This window comes from Bombus bifarius, unplaced genomic scaffold (assembly GCF_011952205.1).
Source record: "Bombus bifarius isolate JDL3187 unplaced genomic scaffold, Bbif_JDL3187 scf7180000009125, whole genome shotgun sequence".
NCBI lineage: Eukaryota > Metazoa > Arthropoda > Insecta > Hymenoptera > Apidae > Bombus > Bombus bifarius.
Window position 1 is genome coordinate 7,564,230 of NW_022884914.1, and position 27,097 is coordinate 7,591,326.

Genomic DNA, 27,097 nt, shown 5'->3' on the forward strand with positions numbered 1-27,097 from the left:
TTTAATGTTAATCAACGCAAGAATCAAGATTTCTGTTTTTTACCTCCATTGTTACTTACCTCCTTTCCTTTCGTCACATATTTACGGCGAGAAGGGTAAACGAAATTAAAGTTTTGAACGTCGAATTGTCAACATTTTAATATACAAAATAGCACTGTTGGACTTGTAAAGCAAAATCGCTCAAAAATGATTCAAAAAGAACATTTCTCGTACCAATATTCCTATTTATATACTGCACATTTAGAGGTATATATACATATATTATATATATTCGATAATGAAAACAAATAATACAAATATATGGAGATACGTGATGATTTTCTGGGATTTTGAGATTTATCGAGAAAAAAACTTCGACTGAAATAAATAACTATAACAAAAACTTGATATTATACAAGAGAAAGTGCGTTCGGTGTATATTATTACTGCATGCAATATAGCATTACACGTGTTTGGCTCTAATAAACAGTGTTTATTTGGTATACGTGTAGAGCCTTTTTTGAAAACACAACTCTGCATACATATAAACAAATTATAGTTAACTATAATTCTAAATACGCGACGGTATTTCAGCAATTCTCTTTCTTTCTCTACGAGCGTTTCAATTTTTTAAATCTATATTGCTAATAACATTTACATTAAACTGATGTAACATATTATCAACTGCCATTAGTATATAGTATATATAAACGAAATATAATGCTTTTATCATATTGTAAAAAGTTATATCGAGTACATTCGTACAACGTTACTTTATAATCTTACCTTTAACAAATTTTGCTCATTCTTTGTTTTTTACTGATCCCTTTACAACAGACTTTCGCCGCGAAATCGATGAAACAAAAACGGATTTCAATGTTATCTAAAAAGGTATCGTTTCTAGATGTTACCTTCTTACGCGAATCCCGTTATCGTGTCGAGGACATTCGATAATCCAGTTTACATTTTGTAAAAGAACATAACTTGTCGCTAAACGTTATACGGCAAGTATGTGTCATGTATGTATACATAGTCTAATTGGCGTGCCAGCGTTTCCAAATTATGTGTATGCGTTCTACGGCACGATGCAAAACACTTTGTCAAATGAAACACAATGCAAATATAGGATATGTTTTAAAAATGACGCGTGCGATAATAATTTGTTCTTTTATTTTTGTTGTTGCGCGCGTACGAGCGGTCTCTCTCATCAATGATCCAACTTTAACGACTTTAATAAAACTGAACAATCGTCGCGGAGAAATATAAATATAATATAAGATAAACTAATCACAGACTCTATCTTGATATATTTTTTTTAAGGTATTTACATTAGCAAGGATCGATCATTAAAGCAATACTTGCTTTATATGTACTTTCGATACAAGTCAACTAACATTTCTCAAACAAATTATATTATATTATCTGATAAACTGCTTAACAATGTGATAGTTGTACCATTTTAAATGAAAGTAAGATGGGTATCGATTTATTTTAGAGTACGACCTGATTTTACTTCGGCTACGCAGCACATGTATATATATATATATGCGCACGTATGTATGCATGTATGGTTGTGTGTACATGTTTTTAGGGATATGTGAATATATGTGTGTGTGACCGCATAGATAAAATTTCCTATCTGTAGAACAAGTTCGATTACGTAACAAATTTGCATTTCCCTTCACATGCAGTTTTAACAGTAATTTTCGTCCAATGTTAATTCAATTTTCAACGTTTACTGAATACATTACGTAAACAATCATTTATATTCACAAGCGAGGAATAAGTATGTTAAGATTGAGTATCCGATGAAATATCGTTTGATCGTTAAAAAAGGTTAAAACTAAAACGTTTTGACAAATCAATAAAACTATTCTTTCTTCTGTATCGTATTGACTTTTCTTTCTTTTTTCCAGCTACTTTTTTTACACAAATTTTTCTTTATCTCATTCTCTAGGTTTTGTTTCTTTTTCTTCGAACACGTAAAACATCGAACAATGTTGCAGTGAGACGCGATTTAGGTACCAGTGATGTAATATAGAAAGCATGGTTCTTTAAATTGAATGGCAGTGATAAAAAATGGATCGTCATCATGCGTTTAATTACTCTTATCGCTAGTAATATAGTGTATGTATACAGCTAGGTAAATTTTCGATGATACACAAGTGAGTACTGATACTGTTTGTCCAAATTAAATTTTTATTAAACACGGTTTTCTTTTCTGTAACATCGAGGACGAATTATAACATAAATAATTATTATTGATCAGTATCACTTTTTTGCGCTCAACAATGAGTCTATTTTTAATATAACACTGGAAGATAGTACATGAGGGGCGGCGGCGGCGGTGACAGCGGTGTCTTTCCTCCATCTGCCAGTGCTCTTTTCTCATTTATTTCCCTTTCTTTACTTTTTGGGCTTTTTCATTCACTCTTCCTCACATACACTAGCATTCACCAGACTTCCTTTCTTTACCACGCACACACAACACACACATACACGCCTATTTGCACATCAATTTTTACTTTCGCTCTCAACTACACAAGATTTTTTGGTATACAATTAATACCCAACCTAATCTAGCCTAAAAAACTCTTTTTAATCGTATTGTGTAAAGCATGGCGGGTGATATATACATTGCACGGGAACAATTTATGATTAGATAACAGATGTTTCTTTTTCTTTTAATTATCATTATTAGATAGATAGGAAACATATTTAGGATGGCAGGAAGAAGGGGGAACAGAGGTAATTGGCGTAATATATTCGTGTGCTTTTTTGCATTTTGTTCGAATATAAAGTTGTGTTTTGTTTAAAGTGAAGATCGCTCTTGCGCTCTCTATCACTCTATCTTTCCTTCATTCTATCTCGTTGCAGAAAGCCACCACCACCGCTCCCCGGCTCGCATTTGCGTTTCACTTGTGTTATACTGCTAGTTACGAATTATTCACAAAAAATGTTCAATTTTTCTTCCATTTCCTTTACGCCATTTTTACTCCGTTTCTTTCTATCATCGTTGTTAAGAATTTGAAAAAAAAGAAAGCAATAGAATTTCTAATGCCTATTTGTTCAAAAAACTGTTATTAGCAATGCAATTTAATATAGGTATATTTTCAAGCGAGAATCAATCAATAATAAAAGGATATCTCAAAGCTAAAATTTTTTTCTCCTATTACTCGTGCATTTGTTTCTTTTTTTCTTCTTTTTCCGATCAGATAAATTCGAAGAAATGGGATTCGCATCTTTTTGGTTTCATGCGCTATTATCGTAAACTGAAATGGTTTTGAAATGTTTAGTGTTTTATATGTTTATTTCTCTCCCGGAAATGCGCCTACATGTTGAGCTTTGTTGTTTTTTAGATAGAAAATACTGCGCAGTCAATAAAATTTGGCAAGCGGGCGCAAAGAATTCTTGTCCTCGACCGTGACACGATATATTTATTACGGGGAGAGATGGTGGCCGATTAAAAGGCCATAACACATATATCAGAGTTCACCGTCAGCTCCTATAACAATGAACCTCCGAAAAAAGTTTCGTTTGCACCGTTTTTCAACCCCATAAATATATTTATTTAAAAACATTGTCACGAAAGAAAATGTGAAGTATCGAACGTATAATTTGTCCTTTTTTTCTTTCCCAAAAAATCTACATTTGTCGCGCCATTACAAGCGCCCGCTCGCCTGCACAAAACGAACTTAGTATGGAATGTACAAATGATTTTTTTCATCATTATTATCTCGTAACCCCTTTCTTAGGTAGTCATACATCTGCTGGAACGTATGGAATCTTTTTTTTTTGTGATGTCTTAACATACCTTTCACTTCATTAACTTATATATATATATGTATATATATTTCTAATGAAACGTGAAATAAGTATGTTTACAGCTAAAAGAGGGGAATTACTGCTGGCCTATGCAGTCACCCAGAATTATTCAAAACCATAATAAGTGCAAATTCCTAATACGTCCAGCAGTCTCTGAATTGACTTAATACTATCATGTATCTGTCCATTTTCTACTCACATTCATTTCATTTTCCTCTCTAAAATTTCATCCCACATACTATACTTTGTGTCTTATAATTTCGATTGTACAATATCTACGTTCTTTCCTTTTTTTTGTTCAAGATATAGTTTGTACAACCATTGCATATTATGCTGTTTCTTACATGCAATCTTGCATTTTTTTTTCCCACTTTCTGATTTAAATATTATAATTTTATGTAGACGTTTGTCGTAAAAGACGTTCATCTGCAATCTGTATACTGCCACTTCAATCGCGTTTAATATATGTAATTGTGCTAAATATTCTTTTATCATTAACAGTTTTTTCCTTTATACACTCAGTAGAGCCGATTATCTTAATTGATAATTCAATGTCAAACTACACTACAAATGATTACTATACAGTGAAAGAGAAATGTTCGACATGGGATATTTGGGGTCTTTCCTCAGTGTAACTCCCTGTCGCCTGTTGCTTTTCGTATCTTCTGTACATACATCCTCTTCCTGCAAGACTGAATTATTTGTTTTTTCAATTCAAAATATTTAATCAATTAATTAGATTTTCAGCACTCTTGTTACTTGCTTGCAGCATTTTTCAACAATTATGTTATTTATATAATGAATATGTACTTATTAAATGCTTGGACTCTAATATATCAACTTGAATACAGTATTACAGAAGGATGCTTAGATGAGTCGATGTGAGTATGTATGGAAAAAATGTGTTTAAGTAAAATGTCGAAACAAGTCGTAATATTTTAATAGTCGGGGAGCGCTGTTGGTTGCAGGCGACGAGTCTTGCATTCCTGCTACTAAAATCATTTTACTTGGCGTACAAGTAGATGGCAACGATGAGACCGTAGAGACCCAATACTTCTGCGAAGATTAGAATCAAGATCATACCAACAAACAGGCGAGGTTGTTGTGCGGTACCTCTTACACCTGCATCACCAACAATACCAATGGCAAATCCAGCAGCTAGACCAGAAAAACCTACGGCTAAGCCAGCACCCAGATGAACAAAACCCCTAGTAAAAAGACCAAAAAAATCTCTTGTTAACTATGGAAGAGAAAAGTGATTGATTACAAATGAAACTACTAACATTTAGTAAAGCAAAAAGAATTAAAACTAGGTAAGCCCCAAACTGATTAAGTAAGAATATGTATAGAGAAGCATTGCTAAGACTTCTAGAGCAATTAATTCATGTAGATTATGGTCTGTAACAATCTACCTAGGTATTTCTTAATACATAGAAAATAAACTAGAATACTGCTTGTAACATAATCAAATTGTATTTAATTTTGTTCAAAAATTATTTCTTTTAATAGCTACAACACAATATTTAGATAACTACAATACTTTTTATCAAATATATCAAAAGAACCAAAACATCAAATTAAACCTCAATATAATATGAATCTATGCTTTAAATATAATACTTACAGTACTAAAATACATAAAGAATAAATATAAATCTGTTTCCTATTATATAGAATTGTTACATTACTATTGACCTAAACTATTTTATAGGATATTTGAATAATTAAGTAACTTGTATAACATACTTGTACAGACTGTATTTACTAGGTTCTTCTAGACCACCAGCAATGAGAACAGCTACTACAAGGCCATAAATGGCAATGATACCAGCCATAACAACAGGAATGATAGATTTCATGATAAGTTCTGGCCTCATAACAGACATGGCTGCAATTCCTGTACCTGACTTTGCTGTGCCATATGCTGCTCCTAGAGCTGGAAGTAAAATAGATATCATATAAAAATAAGTAACTTTTAATTGCATTTATCAATTAAAGATTTATATTACAATTAAATACAAGATTCTATGATTATACAATACATACGTTTCAATATAATATTTATTAAAATAGTAAAGCATGGTTACTCAGACATAGTATAGAAGGTTTTATCCATAGTATAAGTGAAGCATTTTATACTTTGATAGATATTTATACATATCTATGTATCGGATGTGATATGAGATAAGAATTATCGAAAAACAACGAATGAATATAAAACGATTGGAATTAATATTATAACATGCGGTTATTTGAATATCTTTCTTTTAATAATCGTGCAACAAAATACATAATAAAAACTTTGACAGATCTCTGTGATGTGTCGACGATATTTCCTAGCCATCGAGAGCTATCGATCTCGTTTAATATTGATCTCTAATGAGAAGGTCACGGACCCATTTCTATGGCATTATTCGATACTGTAGCTATTTTTGTCGACATGTCTCTCAAAATTTTGGGGTTTTACATTGGTAAAAAGAAAAAAAGAAAGAGAGAAATCTCAGGTAATAGTCGTCAAATTATTCCGCTGTGACTGGAAATCGTCACATGATTCTCACGTTGGCAGTCACATGATAATCATGTAAGTCCCATCTCGTGAATAGGGGGCGTGGCACAACCAGAAAATCTCTTTTCTTCCTTTCAATTTTCATGATTTGATTAGCAAAAACAATTTTTGATTTCAGCAATAGAAGAGAGCAGCGTCCAGAGAAAATTTATTACACACACGCACACATATGCAACTATATAAGTCGTTGACAATTCAAACCGATCAACTTCAGTCTTTGAAAATTTCTTAACATTAGTATAATTAATTATTATGGTGACATAGATGATTGTCGTTTAACTTGCTTAAAACCAAAAAATTAACCTCGATAGAGTTGATCAGTTTAGCTTCTATGAGTAGCTCGTATATAGATATAATAAAGGAAGAATGAAAACATAGAGATGTTAGAGTATTCTGGACAAGTGGGATAATTCTGTTTGAACGAAGATCAGGATTTTTCATACATTCGAAGCTCCTCGTGGTTCTGATTCGTAGGTCAAGCTTTTCTCATGTGTTGCCGTCCATTCAAGACTGGCGCACACGGTAAAAGGGATTCGTATTGATTTCCTTGATAGGGACCCACCGACGACGCTTCAAAGTTTAAGTTTGCGCGCTTGAACATGCTTTGCCTTCCTCTCTCCTTTCTCCATTATAAGAGATTATCGAAAAAATGTTTTATCCAAATTTAAAACCTAAATCGATAGATAATGATATCGATAGTTGCATCTGGTGGAATCTTCCATCGATCCCCGTAAATCCTCTGTATTAGTTGCCTTCCATACCCGTCAACTCAATTCATACAGACTTTTATTCAAAAAGTATCCAACGAGGTCACCATTACGAAATAATACAGCCAATATCCCCCGGTCGTCCAAACGCGACGCACGAATGTTTCTCTCGTAATGTAAAATTAAGCTTGTTGGACTGCATTTACGGAACATTACGAAATCCTAGATCTACGTGCCTAGAAAAATGGCGCTTCAAAATTGAATCTCTATCCTTGACATGTTCGGCGTGTAATTCAGATTAGAAGGCACCTGTATCGCAGACTAATATTATATATTACCGGATGACAGATTTGACACGGTATCAAAATATATTCACGAGATAGTGGAAATAGACGTTCATTCTCATTGATTGTTCTACGAATCTAGTTTTTTATCGGTAATGACTGAAGAATAAGATGAGTCATATCGTGAACGATTAACGAAATTAGATATTCCCTAGAGGGCTGTTACAACTACATAATAAAAATTTGTTAATCCATCGTGATATATTCTGTTTTTCCATACTTTATGCAGTTTGTAACAAAGAAAATGGCGTGCGTACGGTAAGAACTGCCAATGTTAAGAGCACATTTATTGAGCTACTCTCTCATCTATAATTGTGTCATATACTTTGTCATATAGAACATAAATTATTAAGTTCGCGCTCTCTTCAAATCAAGTGTCTCTAGAGCAATTTCAAACAACTGAAACTCACCAGAAAATATAATGGCTGAGGCGGCACCCATTACTCCGAAAAAGGGAGCATAAACAGGAGATCCTTCTGAATATTCACTGCTCATTTTGATGCGTTTAAGACTCGTAGGTCAAATCGATCACGAGTATTTACAGGTTGTCGAAAACGCGAACGTGGGATGAAGAGCGATCTTCACGCACTCACTTCGCTAAACTAGTGCCACTGTCAAATATGGCCTACCGTACAGGAGTGCGGGTCATGTGACGAGTGACGAGTGAGAGAAGAAGAGCCTGCCGAAACTCGGTAATGTCTATTCCCTTCCTATTGGTTCGCGACTGCGGACTACACCGTTCCAAGCGAATCCAGTCGCGTCTTTCATCTTTTATATCTGACGTCAGCCGTGCTATACGCTCTGTACAGAACCACTGCGCACCTCCACTGCGCAAGCTTTTGCTTTTCGGACCGCGTGACATACGTTTCCTTTACTTATTTATCTCTTATGCTAATTTCTATAATATACTTTCATCTAGAAATACAATGAATATTGCTTTCGAAATCTCATTTATCCGTCCGACTTACCCTTACAACATTTATCATGCATTTTGAGGTTATTTTACTAAAATGTACGCAGACACGTGACTACGTTTAAACAGAGATGTATACATTTGTAATTTCATTTTGGAAATGTTAGTTAAAGTTACAATGATTTTTCAAGTTAGGTGGTTATTGTATAAAATTTAAATATTCTTTTGATTAATATATCGATGGAATAGTTAAAGATTTATATTTACACGTGCAATTTGATGCACGCATTTTGCTATCGTAGGCGCTTATTTTCGTTTCATTCGTTTCATGAAAATACATGTTTGATTTTTTAAATGAAATTTTCAGTTTAAATTTGTATTATAGGCGTGAAATCGGTTCGTGTAAAATTCATATGAATTGTAAGAAGTTCTTATGATGTATTTTGCAGTATCCTTCTGGATATGCATGCGTTGGAACGTGAAATACATAAAAACAATAATTTAACGCTTTTATCATTACACTTATAATTAGTTATAATATTTAATAGGAAGTTACTGAAATGTTGAGCCAACACCTTAATTTTAACACGTGATTCGATTCACCGAGCGGAAGTTGTGCTACAGCGGAAGTTGCAATATAATATGGACGAAGCACGATTCAAATAAGATGTCGAACGAATATGATGTTAAACGTGTTCTATGATTTTGAAATATATTTGTAATAAAAATTGTATATTTATACATTAAAACACCATGAAGTTTGCATATAAGGTAAGAAGAATGTATTTGTGATTTATGAAATAATAACTTTGTAATGGATACTGAAATCTGTACTGTTCCTAACCTCGTTAGTAACCTTGTTACGTACTATATTTCAATATTGTATGTAGTTTTATACTTATTATAAATATTTTTTATAGTTCAGTAATCTGCTGGGCGCAGTTTATAGTAAAGGAAATTTAATATTTTCTCGAGATGGATCTTCGGTTATTAGCCCAGTGGGAAATCGGATAACGATATATGACTTAAAAAAGCAAGTATAATATTTATTCAAGTATTTCACTCGAATAATTATGATTCCTAATCTAATAATAAATGAAATAATTTTATGAAAATTATTTTCAGTAATAAGTCTCAAACATTACCTGTGGAGAGTCGATTTAATTATAGAAGCATAGATTTATCACCCAATGGGGTATTACTAATTGCAATTAACGAAGGTACAATTATATCATATTATATGATTGAAGTTAGTCTTAAAATTTCAGTATAATTTTATTTGAAAATTTTTCTAATAGTGGGTGATGCTCATATAATTACCATGGTTAGTAAAATGGTAATACATAAATATAGATTTCATCAACCAGTAAGATGTGTAAAATTTTCTCCAGATGGTAAACATTTTGCAGTGTGTAAACAAAATAATGGTATGTCTTTCATATGATATGTAATATATATCATGTACATATAATTAATTTTATTTATTCATTAAAATTGATTAAAAAATTATATTAATGACAATTATTTTTCAGTATTTGTTTTTAATGCACCTGGTTTGCAAACAGCTGAATATAATCCATTTATTATGGAACATGTATTTCATGCAGCTGCGGATACCACAACTTTTATTAATTGGTCTTATGATTCAAAGTTATTAGCTGTTGGTTCTAAAGATATGGCTACAAAAATTTACAGTTTAGAAAAATATGAAAACTTCAGATATATTAATCTTGGTGGCCATACTGATGAAATTGTAGCATGCTTTTTTGAAAAAAGGAATTATGATTTAATTACAATTAGCAGGTATGTATTTAGAATATAATTCTCATGGAAACATGTCATTATATAATATAATATAAATATATTATAAAGAAATGGACAATTGTGTATTTGGGAGTGTACAATTGATCCAGAAGATTTAATGCCATCCAACGTACCTCCAATTAAAAGAGACAAGAAAACAGATAGTGATGAAGAAGATGATGTTAATATTGAAAAAGCTATAGAGAGAACAGACAAACAGGTTAAAGCTCATGAACGCAATTTATTGAAATCAGGTAATTTTTCTTTTATAATTTTGTATTTAATATACAAATAAATTAAAGAAGGACATAAGATATGTAATACAGATTATGTTTTACAGGAGATTTAACTGAACCAATTGTAGAAGGTTCTGAAAATGAAACAAAAACCAAACAATTACGTTATACTAAATTGGGTCGTCATTATCTAGCTAATGTAGTTCAAAGCCAAAAGAAAGTAAAAATAATATTAACTACAGCTGCATATCATCAAGAGACTAATATCCTAGTAGTAGGATTCAATATTGGTGCATTTTATTTATACGAAATGCCTGATGTAAATATGATACATTCTCTAAGGTATTGTTTAATTAGTTATATTATTTAATATAGTATTTATATTTTTTTAACATTAATGTAATTTATTTTTAATAATCTTCATTTTTCAGTATATCAGACCAATATATTACATCGATTGCCATAAATTCAACTGGTGACTGGATAGCCTTAGGATGTTCTGCAGCTGGTCAATTATTAGTATGGGAATGGCAAAGTGAAACTTATGCCATGAAGCAACAAAGCCACAGTAATAATATAAACTGTTTGGCATACAGTCCTGATGGCCAATACATTATTACCGGAGGTGATGACGGGAAAGTTAAATTATGGAACACTATGAATGGATTTTGTTCTATTACATTTCAAGAACATACATCTACGATAAGAGGAGTGATATTTAGTCATAATAGAAAATTTATTGTTTCTGCATCGCTTGACGGAACTGTTAGAGCATATGATTTAGCGAGGTACAGAAATTTTCGAACTCTTACCTCTCCGCGACCCGTACAGTTTTCCTGCGTTGCTTTAGATTCAAGTGATGAGTTTCTTGCAGCTGGAGGCCAAGACTTTTTTGAAATTTATTTGTGGAGTGTCAAACTGGGAAAACTTTTGGAGGTATATTTCTGGAAAATATCTTAAAATTGCACACATTGAGAATTAGCGATTTAAGTTCAGTTAAATAAAATTAAGAAGGATTTATATAAGGTCAATCTTCAACGTATTAACGTTTCGAAAATTTGTAGAATTTTTGCTAAAGTGTTATTGTGTATTTTATATTCTAGATATTAAGTGGACATGAAGGTCCAATCGCCAGTTTGGCATTTAATCCAAGTGTTACAAGCACGGAATTAGTATCCGTATCTTGGGACAAAACACTGAAAATATGGAATGCGATTGAAAGTGGTTCTTTACATGAAACGATACAGTTAACTGCTGATGGTTTATATGTTACATACAAACCAAACGGTGAAGAAGTAGCAGTTGCCACTTTGGATGGGCAAATTTCATTTTTCAATTGTAGAACAGCGGTACAAATTGGTAGTATTGAAGGAAGAAATGATCTAGGCAGTGGAAGGTGTGATACTGATCTTATTACAGCTAAGCAAAGTCTTAAGGGCAAGTACGTATTTTTAAAAGTATGAACATACCATACATAATGAAATAAAAGTAATTTGGGTACAATTAAAATTACCTTAATTAAATCAAATTTTTAGAGCGTTTACTGTTCTTTGTTATTCAGCTGATGGTACGTGCATATTAGCTGGGGGGCATTCTAAAAATATATGCATTTATAATGTACAAGAATTTATACTTATAAAAAAGTTTGTTGTAACACAGAATAGATCACTGGATGGAGTTGACGTAAGTAACTTTTTATGTCAAATTTAAATTATAATATTTTTACTATTTTCTGGGAGGGAATATTTTTCTAATAAAAATTTATTTTTACATAGGATTTCATAAATAAACGAAAGTTAACAGAATTTGGAAACATGGCATTAGTGGAAAAACGAAGAGGAAATGTAAATTTACAATTACCAGGTGTCAGAAGTGGAGATATGGCGAGCAGAAATACAAAACCAGAAGTTAGAGTATATAGTTTACAGTTTTCTCCAACAGGTTGAATTTATTTTCTAATTTATACCGAATATTATTATGACGTAATTTTAATAACAAACCAGTATTTACATATAGGACAGGCGTGGGCTGCGGCAACGACGGAAGGATTATTATTATATTCGTTAGATGCTGGATTGGTATTTGATCCATTTGAATTGGAATTAGGAATTACACCAGAAGCTGTGAAAAAAGCTTTGAGTCAAATGGAGTACGCAAAAGGTTTGGAATTTATATATAACTTAATTTCTTTAGAATAAATAAAAATGCACTAATAAACGAAATTTTCAGCATTAATGATGGCTCTGAAGCTGAATGAAAAATTATTAATACAATGCGTTATAGAAAATATTCCGTGCTCAGATAGTAAGTTAATAATAGTTTATTAATGTAATATTAGCCATCCAATATACTTATTATATCTCTGATTTCAGTTGATTTAACAGTAATGGTTTTATCCAATATCTATGTCGAGAAGGTTTTAAAATTCATAGCATCGGAATTGGAATTTACTAGGCATATACATTTTTATCTTCTTTGGATAGAAATTATATTGACTAGTCACGGACCAAGAATAGATACGGCTCTTCAAATGCCGATATTGCTAATGTTGCAGAAAAATATGCAAAAGAAATACGATGATTTGAGTAAACTGTTAGTATATAATTTTTATGCGTATTATTGTTTAAAAATATTAATATTCTTTTTACAGGTGTGATTTCAATCAGTATACAATGAGTTATTTGAAAAAAGTTGGTGCTTATAAAGCCAAAAAAGCTGTTTCCAATGACAATTTAATGGAAACTGATGAGGAATCTGGAAAGTCTTCGGTGGAAGAAATTGAAATTGATTAAAACGTCTTAATGATAAGACTGAATAATAAAGAAATAGATTACTATTCACATAAATATTTCACGAATACAATCATAGAACTATTTCATACACGTGTACAGCTTATTTATAAGTTTTATAGTAATCTTAAATAAATTCATCTAGTATCTTATTTGTTATTTTTATTAAATGTATATTTCAATTTAAGAAATAACATGTATTTAAAAAATACATCAGACCTATTTACTTTCATACATTTCTAGTACAGTATATCTATATAGTCGTTTCCAGCCCTAAGGTATTATAATTATGAAAAACTATGCAATACGTGATAATTTCGCTAATAATAATTTATAGATTTTTATTTAATTATATTATGTATCTATAGCATTACGTTGCCTTCTTAAGTAAGAGTATCGGCCAATACAAAATGACGAACAGCATAAATAGTATAGGAAAACCTATTCTGCTGTAATTGTCAATTTTTTGTGACCGTGTTTTGCATACACGTATCATTGGATATTCAGTATCTAGCCAGGCATTTTGTAGAAGATGTTTGCTACCAGCTCTTTTATTTCTTGCTTTTGGTATATATGTTGAGTCATAATCCCAAATACTTTGACCCTTTTCCATGGCAACTATACGCTAAAAATAATGCGGAACTTATTAGATATATAATTTTGTATGCTTTTATTATTAGTTATCCAATACAAATTTTCTAATGTTTTACGTTTTGTTTTGCTGTATTTTATTTAACGTATTACTTGACGCATTTATTGAATCTCTTGTTAACCATTAATCCGCAGACTTCTTTAATTGATTAATAGTATTGACCTTGCAAAACACACGCATCTATATAAGGTGTTAAATAACTAAGGATCTAAGCAAGGTCGGGACTTAATGCAATATAAAATTGGGTAAATATTAAAAATATTTAGGTTTCGAGAAATAGTTAGAGATATATTATTTAATGTTAATATAATGGCGTATTAATAATATACAATGGTATAGAGATAAGCAGATAGAACAAGAATTAAATGATATAGTAACGTACAGGGATAATAAATTAATTTACATTTAGTATTGAAAAATTTTGGTACTCTAACTTGTACTTATGACAATAATGTCAAAATTGCTATACGAACTGTTGAATAATGTCGGGACATTGACGATTGTAGATCATATTCCAACTGGTACTGCAAGTCGAGTACTTTTACAACAACGAATTCACCGAGAGCAGCAAATACAAACATCATGCAGCCTGCCATCCAAACATCTAGTGCCTAAACGCATAAAGATACGTTACCACAATGTTTATCGGTCAATGTTTCGATATATTAATAAATCTTCGAATTATTTTGCTATCTAGAAAACTAGAGGTATTAACATCAGAATAATTTACATAAACATTGAAATAGTTTAATATATATTCGGTATCATATGTACCAAGATCGGTTTAGATTATGTGTTCAGACACAGAATGTGTCGTAATGGAACGGTTCCATTCAGACGAAGATATAGAATTCATGTTATCAGTTCATATCCGATAATGTCTGATACAAAAACGATACATACTTCTCCATCTCATACAATAGCTATCATTTGATAATTTCAAAAGATTTCTGCCGTATAGCATTATTACGTAACAAAGATGATAAGGAAAGAAAACGTCACTGTGCTATTTACAAATAAAAATGTAATGAAGAAGTATTAGGTATTGTTCAAAGAACTAATGAATGACGCAAATGATATGAAAATTCCATTAGAAATCAAGTTACAAGTAAGACTGACTGAACAGAATGTCCTTATTATCATGTTCGCCTAAACATATCCTGACAAGCTCAGAAATGTACTTTGTAAAACAAAACATTATTTCTGAGATGGTCAATGAGAATTTTTGTATGCTTCTATGAATATAAAGTATTCCCCTCCAGAAAAAAGAGAACAAGTGTAAAAAAGGAATAAGAAGAATTATACGGTTGAACGATTAGTAGTAATACTCTTTGAATTATATTGGAACCTACTTTCACGTAAGCAACTGGCGGAATATCGCTTTTCAGACCAGTAAACATAGTAACCAAGGTCAGCATACTGGTTACTAAAAGAGCCACACGACCAGGGATCGCATCTAAGCCCAACCAGAAGCTAAACCAAGATAACATCACAACCAACGTGGATGGTGCGAAAGTTTGTATCAGATGATGACCAATTTGCCTCTCGAATCGGAAGAACACTACCAGTCGTGAAAAATTTCCTGTAAATTATAATATATATGAAATATATAATATGAAATATATACATATATATATGTCTGGATATCATCGTTCTACATCGAAACAAAAATCGTACCACTTTTTTCGAGCATATAATCGACAGTTTCTTCAGCAACCACCGGCTTCCCGATATCATATTGTAAAAGCTTCAGTTCTGGGTTCACCGTGACTGCGCCCAATCCCCATCTTAAGCGTAACTTCTGTTTGTGATAGGAAACTATCGCGAGTAATGCAGTTTTCCAAGTTAAAGTAGTGAATATGTTGAGTTTTGGGATTATAGAAATGGATGGTGGTCGGATAGAAATGGATTAGAATATTACAAGAGCCCACAGTATGAGATTACAAGGTCGTTTCAATATTTAAGATTTGAATATTTGAACATTCTCATTTTAATAATTTAATATTTAAATATGAACTTATACAATTGACTATTTGTTGATACCAAATAATAAATAATAAAATAAAATTAATGAAATTAAACAATGCGCGTTTAAATAATAAAATTAAACAAAGTTTTAAGGGATTAATTGGTAATGAATATAAATATAAAGAAGCGTGGCATATTAATAAGAAGATTGAATTAAGAAGCAGGTGTTTCTACATCAACAGTTCAACAGTGTATATACGCACTAGATCTTAAACGATTCCATTCCGTTCCATTCTCCATTGAAATTTTAAATATAAATTGCAATAATTTGTTTCGACAATGATCTATCGCTAACTGCTGCAAGACTTCTGTGACGTTCTACAGTCTAAAGCTGCATACAAGGTGTACCAATAAATTTATTCATCCACATTCACATCATTTGTGTTATTTTTAGAGATATGACGAAACTTGCCAGTAACAATTTTCCACATGTTTCGGCAATATGATTAAACCGCGGATATTCATGTAAATTTTTATTTTTATCGTTACAATTAAAAGAACAGTCTAACTAAGTATGATTAAAGCGAAGAATGATTAATTGAAAAAAATAATAAAAATGCAGGAATGTGACATATCCTGTTAGCAAGTCTTGTTCCGTTATTGAACTTACAACTTTCTATGTAGATAGGGCATATTTGAATGTCCATTGGGTAGAGTTGAAATTCCATTTGGCAGGCGATGATGGCATGCATCCGTGCTGAATATTTGACCGTTTTGTTTCTATACAACGTAACAGATGAGAATTTGTGATTTAACGCCGCAATTTCTGAAAAAGAAAATGATTTTAATTCATTATTAGATACTTCAAAGTTATTACAAAGTTTCATGGTCACCTCAAGACTATTGTAAGATCAAACATGTTTTGGACAAAAACATATTAAAGTCATTATGAAAGTACATTTAGATTACTTGAAGATCATTTCAAGGCTACTTCAAGGTTATTCAGAATTTTACGGATCATTAACGCGTATAATATCCATATCAGGTAGATCGTTATCGGTTTTTCGACGAATGCCAGATACAATATGAATACTTATTATTAGATAAGTAGTGAAAGATATAATAAATGATTAATAAAAGACTTCAACAGAGTATTAGAAAGTTTAGTCAATATAGATAGGAAATAGTTGTTCATTTATCATCCTTGTGCTACATTGTATCAAATATCAGTCTTATTCCTTTCAATTTTATAATATTGTGAACTTTCATTTGTAATAGAACTGGAAGTGCAATGTTATTGTCTATACGTGCAGTTAGTAACGTTTTAGAAATTTTAATCTAACATTATTTGCGCATGTCCTTATATGATCCATATATATAGCATTTATGACAAAAATTACCAGAGACTTTCGCGTTTAAGAAGTAAAGATCTGGTTGCCATAAACTGTCGAAGAATTCAGGAGGCAGTGTCACGTAATCATCGCCCTCCTCGAAAATCTCGTCCGGCATATCAAGTCGAGATTCGATCCAACTCTGACGAACGAACATGTCTACCCTATTTGATGTAATTCTATTATTTCTGTGGCAACTGTTGAATACGTAACATGTAATTATTTGAAATAGTAAAACACAAATAGATAATATATCGACTGGAAGTTATTCAATATATGTATTATACAATATTACATTCCCAACATAAAAATATTTATTATGTAGGAGTAAAGGATGGTTATTTATTATTTAATTTGTCTATTATAAAAAAGGACCGCAAGTCAAAAAAGCTTACTACCTAAGTAATATGTATAGAGTTATTAGTGCTATGATAGTAAATTATATTTAGTAAAACGAAATCAATTAAAATAGGTCGAATCTATCTAGTGAAATATTATTTGCACATTTTTTAATATACTTTAGCGTGCAAAACACGTGCATATCAATCAGTAGCATGATCTCGTTAATATACCATCTCCACTCACCGGAAATCCATATCCTCTACATTTATTGAATTGATATCAGCTACAAAGATATTGAAGTCCACTACCACTGGAAAACCTTGCTTCGATGGAGGCCTGATCTCTGCGTTGTTTTTTCGCATTTAACCCATGTTGATTAGCGTACAATTACACGTACAATCATACAAACCGCGCATATACAAGGTGCCCTATTTAGCGTGACCAAAATAACTTTTCAAAAAATATGATCTTTAATAATCAAAATGGGACACCTTGGATAGTGGCTATTATATCTAAAAAGTATTCACACATACCCATGTCTTTCAATGAAACGTACTTTGATTCAGGTCTGCATTTCATTTCCACGACACCAGATTTTTGTAATTGCATAAAAGTACGTTTAGGTTAGTAGGAAACATATGTTTAGGCCTACTTAATCAGTGTATGTTACAATTACATAAGTACGGAAATATCAAAATAAGTACCAACAGGATACAAATAGTTTCACTACTCACTATACGTACACATGATACTTTCAAACAAATTTACAATTCTAATACTATGTATACGTATAATCGTGATATAAGCTAATAGTTCGTTTGTATATATATATAGTATAGTATTTGTATATATATATATATATATACACATATGTGGAATGCATTTTTGTATATATATTATTCAAGGAAAAGATATTTCATTGAATTGTTGACTAACCTTTCACGTAATACTCCGGTAGAACTATCCTCGATTTTAATGTGGTGTTTTTCGCGTCATCGGTCAAAAAGCTATGAAAAAATGATAAAAGATAGAAGGTAAAATTATAAAAGAATTTATACAAATATTTACAATATTTTGGAAAATATACAGAAGAAGGTATACGAAAGAATATACAAAATGTGAAAACTAGTAAACGTGAAAAAAATATTGTATGTGACGAAAAGTTTCTTTGAAATATTTTTAAATTGCAAGTACGATGAAGCAAAATATATTTCGAAAGTTGCAAACTTATTACTTTTTGATTAATATTTTAGTGAGAGACAATGGGCTTTTTTTAGTTATAATACCTTGCACTAGAACGCACTTCCGCGAAAAGTTTCAGACATGAATAAAAAAGTACTGTTAGGATCGTGTTCTTCATCCTAAGATTTCGACAACTGCCGATGCATTTTGATCAGTCATCTTACCAGTTACGACGCGTTCCAATTAACCTATTACAATGGCAGTTACACGCAATCTATTTCAATTGCAAATGCTGTCGAATATCTTCAGTACAATGTAGTAGTTATTACCTTTTTTTGTAGTTGCGCAACGATCCTGCGAAAAAGGTTATATAGTCACCGTCATGTTGTTAAACGCAGTGATATTGTTCCTAAATAATTGCTTCCTAAAATATCGAATTAACATGATCCATTTTTTCAGGATAATCTATTTTATTTAATGAAACTTTTCTCTTATAAAAAAAAGATATGAATTCTCTTGAGATTCTTCATTCGGAAAGTCATTCTAAAAAGAATTGTGATTATAGAACTGTAATTATATATTATATTTTTATTAATGATTATAATTACTTCATTCTTTTCTATCATTATTTTATACAAAAATTCTGGAATAAGAGAATAAGTTCATTGATCACTACTATAGTATGTATTTGGGACAATTTTCATTAAGGTATGGTAGGTAAGGCAAGGTATTAAGGTAAGGTAAGGTAAGGTATGGTATATTAGTAAAAAGCTTAAGAGTGGAGGAATCCAATAAAACGGGTTTTAGCTACCGCAAATCTCGATTTTTGGAACGTCTATTTGTCCAGATGAGCGATCGGGTGTTTACAAAGTATGGATGCTTAAGATGCCAATAATGTACTTTGTTAGATTAAGTTAAGTTTAGGTCAATTATTTTCTAAGTAAAAATTTTGTGATAGTCACAACACCTTTTGTTGAGCTTCTTAAAAACTTAATATAAAGCTTCTTTGTGACTTTAGGTATTGATACAATAACGATTAGATTAGACATTGTACTGATATAAAAGCAAGATTTTTACAAAAGAGTAAAAAATTCCATAAGAAAATAGGCGACCACAGTATCAACTTTCTTTTATCTTATCTTTTCTTCATTTTTCCTTTATCTCATTTTAATTTAGCAATTGATACTTATGGATTTCCAAATTTATCAAGTGACTTGAGCGCCACTGTTTTTTGATATGAAAATTTGTTTTACGAAACTATTTTGTAACGCTGTTAAAAAGAAAAAGGGAGAAAGATAAAGGTGGAAAGATGAAAGGTTGTAATCATCCGAGATCTACCTTCGTGAATTTATCACTATGGCTTTCGAACAAGTTCGTGCCTAGATGTAGACACAGTGGAGGTCAGATCAAAGGACGGATTTGTATGATCATGCTTAAGCGAGATATTGTGACAATTCTACATATGTATGTGATGTGAATCTTGTAGTGACGTGTACTAGAAGCGCTGTCACACGTTATTTCTTCTTATACATACAGGGTGTTTCAACAGATTTGTATACAAGTTCTATTAAAACTAGAAAAGAATAATAGAATGAATGGTACATACATAATAATATCATAAACATGACAAGTCTTTAACATAGCAACATAGTAAGATCTCAATTACAGCGCTAATGAAATTTCATGATATTTCATATGACACATATAATACATATATTTATATAAAGCATCTATATATGTAAATTATTTCGTGTGTCATTGTATATACTTCATCTCTAATTAAATGCATAGATGAAGAAGACTGAATTAACGGATTTTTCAATTTTATTCCTATTTATCGACGCATATGCATATGGTTCTATGCCTATGGTGTCTGATTAGAGTACACAATCATAGAGGGCAGTGATGGCGCAATTAAGAATTGTCTGCAAAAAAATGTGAAATTTAAAAAACTTTTTCATTTATTTAAGATTTATTAAGAATACAGCCAGGAAAAAATCACAATTAATTTATTATTGTCAAATATATTCATGCTAGTACATATATAAGTTACTTCTTATTTATTATCTATAAACCTCTAAATCGATAAATTGATTGATAAATAAAGATAAACTCCATATCTAATATTACATAATTTCATTGTTTGTATAAATCAAGCAATGAAAATTTACGTATTAGTTTATTGATTGCGATTGGATTATACTAATTCTCTTTTCAACGATAGAGAATGTAATTACTTGTTAATGTAATTAACAAGTAATAAAATTCGACATTATACAAATAAAGAAGAATTCTTTTAATCCACAAAATTCATTAAGCCAAATCAAATAAAATTTAAATCTCTTCGATATATAAATCAAAATTTACCAATTTTGTCAAAAAGACATTGTTCTCTTTGTAACAATTTTATTCATTTTTTTAAATTGTTTAATTAATATATGGATTAATAACTCTCCTTCACATAATTTCAATTCCGTTCAGGCAATATAAAAACTCAATCCATCATTCAAGATGCCCATATCCCATTAAAATACCTTTCTACATTTCCGTAAGTCTCAATAAGTTGTTCATAAGCCTAAACGAAATTAGATCAGGGGAGTTCCCAGTGGTAATCTAGAATGTTGTTGCAGACAGGTTACTGAATCGAACAACTTGCCTTTAAGCTCAGATAAGACATTAGATATATGTATACCAGCATAGCCAAGAGAAGGAAAAGAAAAAAGAAGAGAGAGTGAGTGGTACTGCTAAACAGACGTCAGAAGAGAGCCCGAGATTCCAATCTCTCGACTTCTCTCTGGAATTCCCACTTCCCCAGAAACTGACTGCTATAAGAAGACAACGGTACTAGACATCACAGTAGTGTAAAATATGACTTCGCAATGCAGGAACATGTAAAGTTTGCATAATCGTTATTATCATACACACCGATCACACATTAATGTTAGGTCACATTAAAAATACTGAGTTTTAGAAATTTTTGTTGAAGATGAATGTTTTAGAAGTTTTGGAGACTATGAGAACTTAATGTTAACGAATCGGGTAATGCATATTTTATTTGATGAGCTAAAAATTTTTAATTTTAGAAATTAAAAAATTCGAAAAGTTGAAAATTGAGAAATTGAAAATTTGAAAGTTTAAGAATTCAGAAATTTGAAATTTTGAAAATTCGAAAATTTGGAAATTTGAAAGATTGAAAAATTCAAAGAGTCAAAGAAGAGCCCGAGATTCCGATATTCTAACTTCTCCATGGAATTTCCCCTTCTCCAGGATATGATATTTGCGAGAAGGCAACGACACCAGCATCCACATGCATCACGATTAGACATTACAGTAGTCTAAAACTTGACCTCGATCAGCGACCTCGATGAGTCTTCCTCTCGTCCACTTTTCCCTGATTTCTTTCCGTGGTTCGATTTAACTTGATCTACCGTTTGGATGTAAACTAAGCTTAAACGATGTATCCCAGTCAATTACATGATCTCTGTAATTTAACTTAATATTAGTATCCCGTAGAGATAAAAACATAGTGAAAATTTGTGAAAAGTATAGTAGCAATTGCACAAAGTAATTGTAATGATTTTTTATAAAGATGTATAGATAAATAGTATTATTTAATAATATTTAATATACTTAAATAATTCCGAAATTATACCCATAGTGTTATTAATAAAAATTTAGATAATGAAGCATTACATATTTCGAATATTCGAAATAACGCAGATTCGAGACAATCGAATAATCAAATTTTTGGAATAGCGAAACGATTTATATTAAATTTCATACAAGAAAATAATCCGTGGCCATAAAAAATTACAAAGCAAAAACCATCGCCTATATAGAAAATTATACTTAACAGCAAGGGAGTCGATAACCTACATAAAAGGAACATAATATACATATAATTTCCTAGAAACTATTTGAAAGTCGTGTTTCGCGATGTGAACAACTATCGTTGACAAACGAAAATCATCGGTCACTTCCGCATACCTCTAGGGAACATTATACGTTGATTGATGTTAAAAGCTCTCTTTCTCTGGAACCTTCACAGATAGCATAATATTAAGTCATTCGCTCCACAATTATTATCCTTCCTATCGATTTTGAGTAATTAAACTTTATTATTTTCCAGTTTTTTAACCAATTGGAATAGCCATTGATCTAATAATAAAGCTGTATCGCATGTATATAAATCCGTATCGATTCGGATCCAAATTTTTAATAACTATCTCATACTTAGTTACTATGTATGAGGTTCATTGTCGTGCAGTATCTGATAAATTATTTTCTCACTTATATCAAATTGTTGAGAATAATGTCAATCGTATTGAAGGTAAATTTAAACGAATAAGTTTGTAGTAAATTTGTAAACAACTTCACCATTCAATACATCGAAATTCATTTAAAAAGAATAGAGATCTTTGTCTTTTTTTAAATTATAAACATTAGCTATAAGATTTATAAACCTTGCATCGGAACTGCGCTTTCTCGTATCTACCACGTACAAACGACGTAGGTAATCAAGAGTTTATTACCTTAAGCGTTAAGTGACTTCAATTGAAGAAATCCAATCAAATTGATTGTGAGTTAGTGGAACGAGACAGTCAGCGTGAACCATCTTGAATCGATTCTTCCGTTAACTGCAAGAATAATCTTTTATTTTGAGATCTACTAATTTAAAAATTTAAATTAGTTAATACTTTTGCATAAATTTACACAATTTAAAATATCCATATAATAATTCAGATACAATTTAGAACATTTACATAGTCGTCACATTATATATCTAAAATTTAATTCCATACAAACCTACAAATATAAATATAGCATTTGTAATAATAAAAATTTTCTATGTTCAAACCAAATTTATGAATATAGAATTCTTAGAAGTATCAACTAATTTGAATGACAACAACCGCTCCAAAATTATATATACAAGTTTTCTCAAACATATCACGTTAATCTAAATAGTTGCGTAAAACAAATTCGCACCAAACAATATATTTACTCAATTTCCCCTAGAAAACACATTTCAAGCAACGGTGTAGGCGGAAGCACAAACAGCGACTGGGTACACGACAAAAAGCCTCAACGACGCAACATAGCTAGAAAGTCACGGTTGTGTGACCGTTGAGCTTGTCCCATTTACGCTTCTCTCCTCAAACATAAAAGTCACACGTTTAAACACCTATACACGCTTCTATATTTTTCATTCTCATGGAAATATCAACGCCGTCAGCTGGCGTCGATATTTTTATACATACCTAGTGCTAGTAGCCAGAAGTTGCATTGGTTTATCGGTAACGCGCCTGTGGTGAAATCTCGTTGCTCGCAAAAAGACAGCTACTATAGTTTCCTATCCGTTCTAGCGATAATTTAAGAATGTTTTCGTGCGCCTCGCTGTCGCTATTAATTATGGAGAATGCAGCATTTCTTTTATGCTTGAATGCTTCGACGTTTTGTAACATTCTGTAAGATGTCGATGTAACAGAATATATTGTTTCAGCTATAAGGAAATGCGTCTGTTCCAGGGCCATGTAAGGTTTGCGCGATTATTGCTAGAAAAAGTTAAGAAGCTACGTGGTATACTTGAGAAACTTTCGTTGGAGAGGCGTGTTTTCTTTTTGTAGTCTTAAACAATGTAAATTTAGAAGTAATAAGGCTTAGAACTTTGAACATTTGAAAGTTAAGCAATTTTTAAATTTGAAAATTCGAAACCTTGCATACATAAGTCTATAAACCTTTTATTTTAAATAATCTTAGTTCAATTTAACATATTATTTGATATATTATAAAAAAAGCTAATAATAGCTTATGAAAACTTAAATAATCAAGAAATGTTAAATGTGTGCTACTGGAATAATATTAATGTGAAATATCTTTCAACATCGTTGCTATGTAATTTCTCTGACATATGCACAAATCACGGAGCGGGACATGCTGTAGATTCGCGAGCACTTTCTCTAACACAGATGCAATGTTATCGTTGCTCTCTAATAAAAATTTATATTCTTCCTTAATTATAAACATAAATTGCTCACAATCTACTAATTAAAATAACACATAAATTTTCTATCTTTAATAAAACTATCTTTAATAAAACTTATTTTCATTTTATTGTACACATTTAAGGTACATATATTGTATATGTGTACTTTATTTTAATGACGGGTCGGTTTTCAAGACAACAATTTAGTTAGTTAGATTATGTTCTTCTTACGCGAGTATCGTTAATTATAACTTAAGAAAAATGGTGAATTACATATGAGGTACATCATTCAGCGCAGTCGGCTAGAATAATTCATTGAGTTTTCAATGTTGTAAATTTTCGAACTTTTAAATTTATATGTCTATCTTTTTAAAGGAACTCCTTTTGTTAGCAAGATGTTGCAATTCAATCGGAACGGAAACTCAACAGAATACAATTCAATCGAACAAGAACAGAATCTCATTAGGGACATCTAATATAACTGTATACAATATAGCTATCAGTATACGGTAAGCTTTTACGTACGTATAGTTCGAGAAAGCGTAATATAATCCCTAATTTATCTTTGTGTGAGATGCTAGCTCCTCTTGTTGCATGTAAATCCGACTTCTATCGATCTGAATCACTTTTTAACATTCTAACCTTTCAATACTTGAATTATTTTATTTTGTGTAATCGTCTAACTCATTTCATTTATAATCCTTTTTCTCCTTGATATCTTTTCCATAACTATTTTTTCTTCCATCGAGATACTATTTAAATATTTATGATAATATGATACACTATTCTTTTTTTAATCATGGGAATTTCTTTTTGTGTCTTTTATTCATGCAGTGGGCTTCTGTAGAGTATTCATTATTCTACATATTAACAATACATAAACCATTTACACTTTTCAGTAATATTGTATTAACCTAACTTTTATACATTATTTCACTGTTTGATCATTAATGGGTTAACTGAAAATTAACAACATATTCCTCATGTCATGTTATTGGTTTCGTGAGAACAATCGTGTCTATTTTACACTTGCACCTGAAGAGGTCTGTCCTGAAGAAGTAGACTGTTATGTCTATGAAATGTCGACGCAAAGTGCAATTACAAGTGCAAGTTATCATAGCGAAAGCTTGAAATCTAAAATGTCCTTAATGTTTAAACCTTTACATTCAAAAATAATTAATTCTGTAATTTTTATTTAAGTCTATAAGAAATAAAAGTACCTATCAGCTTTTTTCCTGATGTTATGACTGCCATTGTGTTTCCTGATTTTTAAACTGTCATACAGTAAACTTCTTGCCACATAGTTTCCCGCGGAATAAAAAGCATGGTGTTCTCTGGAATGTGCCAATTATCGTAGAAATCGTGTCGAGTTCGAACAACCAATCAGTGCCGAAATAGAAAAAAGCGAGGTCTAAAGGACGACCAATCAGGAAGCGGATATGCGTTAATTAATTTTTACGAGTGAATACATATTTGAGAACAATTATTTGTCAAATGTGATTTCTTTACTTTCGTTCTTTGACGTCATAATATGTATTTTCTATATCCATCAAGCTTACGTGATACGAAAAACGTAGATAACTTTCTGTTTCTATGTGAGCTGATTTATCGAATCGGCACAATTTTTATTATGCAGCACGAACTTTAAATAAATTATATATGGATTCGAATACAAGAAGAGTATTATTAATGAGGTTAAATTTAATAGTAATTCCTTAGAATTCACTAATTACATAATTTTACCTCATAAATGTGTCAATTTTAAAGTTTCAAATTAGAAAATTTATGTTTAGATAAGGTTAAAGGTTAGGAATTAGCTAACATCAAACTTTACAAATATGAATGATAATATGTAACAATGTATAAAAAACATAAGAGATATATGGATAAATAAATTACTGTGTCTAAAATATTGTTATCCATCTTTCTTTATTAATCGATTACTTAATCTTTTTATTATAGCAAAATCGGTAAATTGTTATCACTGACATTTTAATATTAGATTAGCTGTTTGTACGTAGTCCTCCAAATACATATAATAGTTGTTTATAATATACATGTAAGAATAGATTCAGAGTAATTACTAACGTATAATTTTGTATAATTCAATTAATTTAAAAACAATTACAAATACGTTCCGTACAATACTTTCACGCGAATTTCTACTCAGCGTGTACCACTAGTTGCGCACATTATGATAATATGTATTATATAATTTAAAACAAGAATATTATCGGTAGTGTATACTTATAGGTGGCATGAAGCGTATTAAAGATTACATTAGTTTGAAAAATTTATAAAGTCCATTATAATATACGAAATAAATAAAGAAACTAAGAAAGTGTGTAAAATACTTATTCAAAATTACTATTATAACATAAATATAATTTTACAAAGGAGGACAACAGTACCGG

The 27,097-nt window shown here is 31.0% G+C and overlaps 3 protein-coding genes and 1 long non-coding RNA gene across 13 annotated transcripts; 2 read left to right on the forward strand and 2 right to left on the reverse strand.

Annotated features, from left to right (window-relative positions):
* Positions 1–1,132: 1,132 nt before the first annotated feature.
* LOC117213709 (V-type proton ATPase 16 kDa proteolipid subunit) lies at positions 1,133–8,184 on the reverse strand. The gene is made up of 3 exons (XM_033459276.1): positions 7,832–8,184; positions 5,551–5,740; positions 1,133–5,012 (listed from the first exon to the last, which is right to left on the reverse strand). Exons 1-3 carry the CDS (start codon positions 7,914–7,916, stop codon positions 4,808–4,810), a joined length of 480 nt encoding a protein of 159 aa, XP_033315167.1. The 5' UTR covers positions 7,917–8,184; the 3' UTR covers positions 1,133–4,807.
* On the forward strand, positions 7,261–8,029 carry LOC117213710. The gene is made up of 2 exons (XR_004488709.1): positions 7,261–7,679; positions 7,759–8,029. It is a non-coding gene; the product is annotated as an uncharacterized LOC117213710 (long non-coding RNA).
* A 776-nt stretch (positions 8,185–8,960) lies between the features above and the next one.
* On the forward strand, positions 8,961–13,314 carry LOC117213705 (periodic tryptophan protein 2 homolog). The gene is made up of 15 exons (XM_033459262.1): positions 8,961–9,105; positions 9,255–9,367; positions 9,460–9,554; positions 9,633–9,761; positions 9,867–10,137; positions 10,207–10,391; positions 10,478–10,715; positions 10,805–11,309; positions 11,477–11,814; positions 11,909–12,056; positions 12,149–12,314; positions 12,390–12,533; positions 12,603–12,677; positions 12,746–12,965; positions 13,024–13,314. The coding sequence occupies exons 1-15, from the start codon at positions 9,088–9,090 to the stop codon at positions 13,163–13,165; spliced, it is 2,787 nt and encodes a 928-aa protein (XP_033315153.1). The 5' UTR covers positions 8,961–9,087; the 3' UTR covers positions 13,166–13,314.
* Positions 13,315–13,373: 59 nt separating this feature from the next.
* On the reverse strand, positions 13,374–19,081 carry LOC117213707 (glycine receptor subunit alpha-1). 10 transcript variants are annotated; one of them, XM_033459265.1, is made up of 10 exons: positions 18,802–19,041; positions 18,452–18,522; positions 18,072–18,083; positions 17,759–17,858; positions 17,183–17,370; positions 16,453–16,608; positions 15,492–15,632; positions 15,167–15,396; positions 14,288–14,425; positions 13,381–13,787 (listed from the first exon to the last, which is right to left on the reverse strand). In XM_033459265.1, the coding sequence occupies exons 1-10, from the start codon at positions 18,873–18,875 to the stop codon at positions 13,533–13,535; spliced, it is 1,365 nt and encodes a 454-aa protein (XP_033315156.1). In that variant the 5' UTR covers positions 18,876–19,041; the 3' UTR covers positions 13,381–13,532. The 10 variants fall into 10 exon arrangements, with proteins under 10 accessions (XP_033315162.1, XP_033315156.1, XP_033315157.1 ...); XM_033459267.1 differs by having other exon boundaries at positions 13,384–13,787; positions 17,183–17,337; positions 18,802–19,025; XM_033459271.1 differs by lacking the exon at positions 14,288–14,425 and having other exon boundaries at positions 13,374–13,787; positions 18,802–19,081.
* Between the last annotated feature and the right edge of the window lie 8,016 nt (positions 19,082–27,097).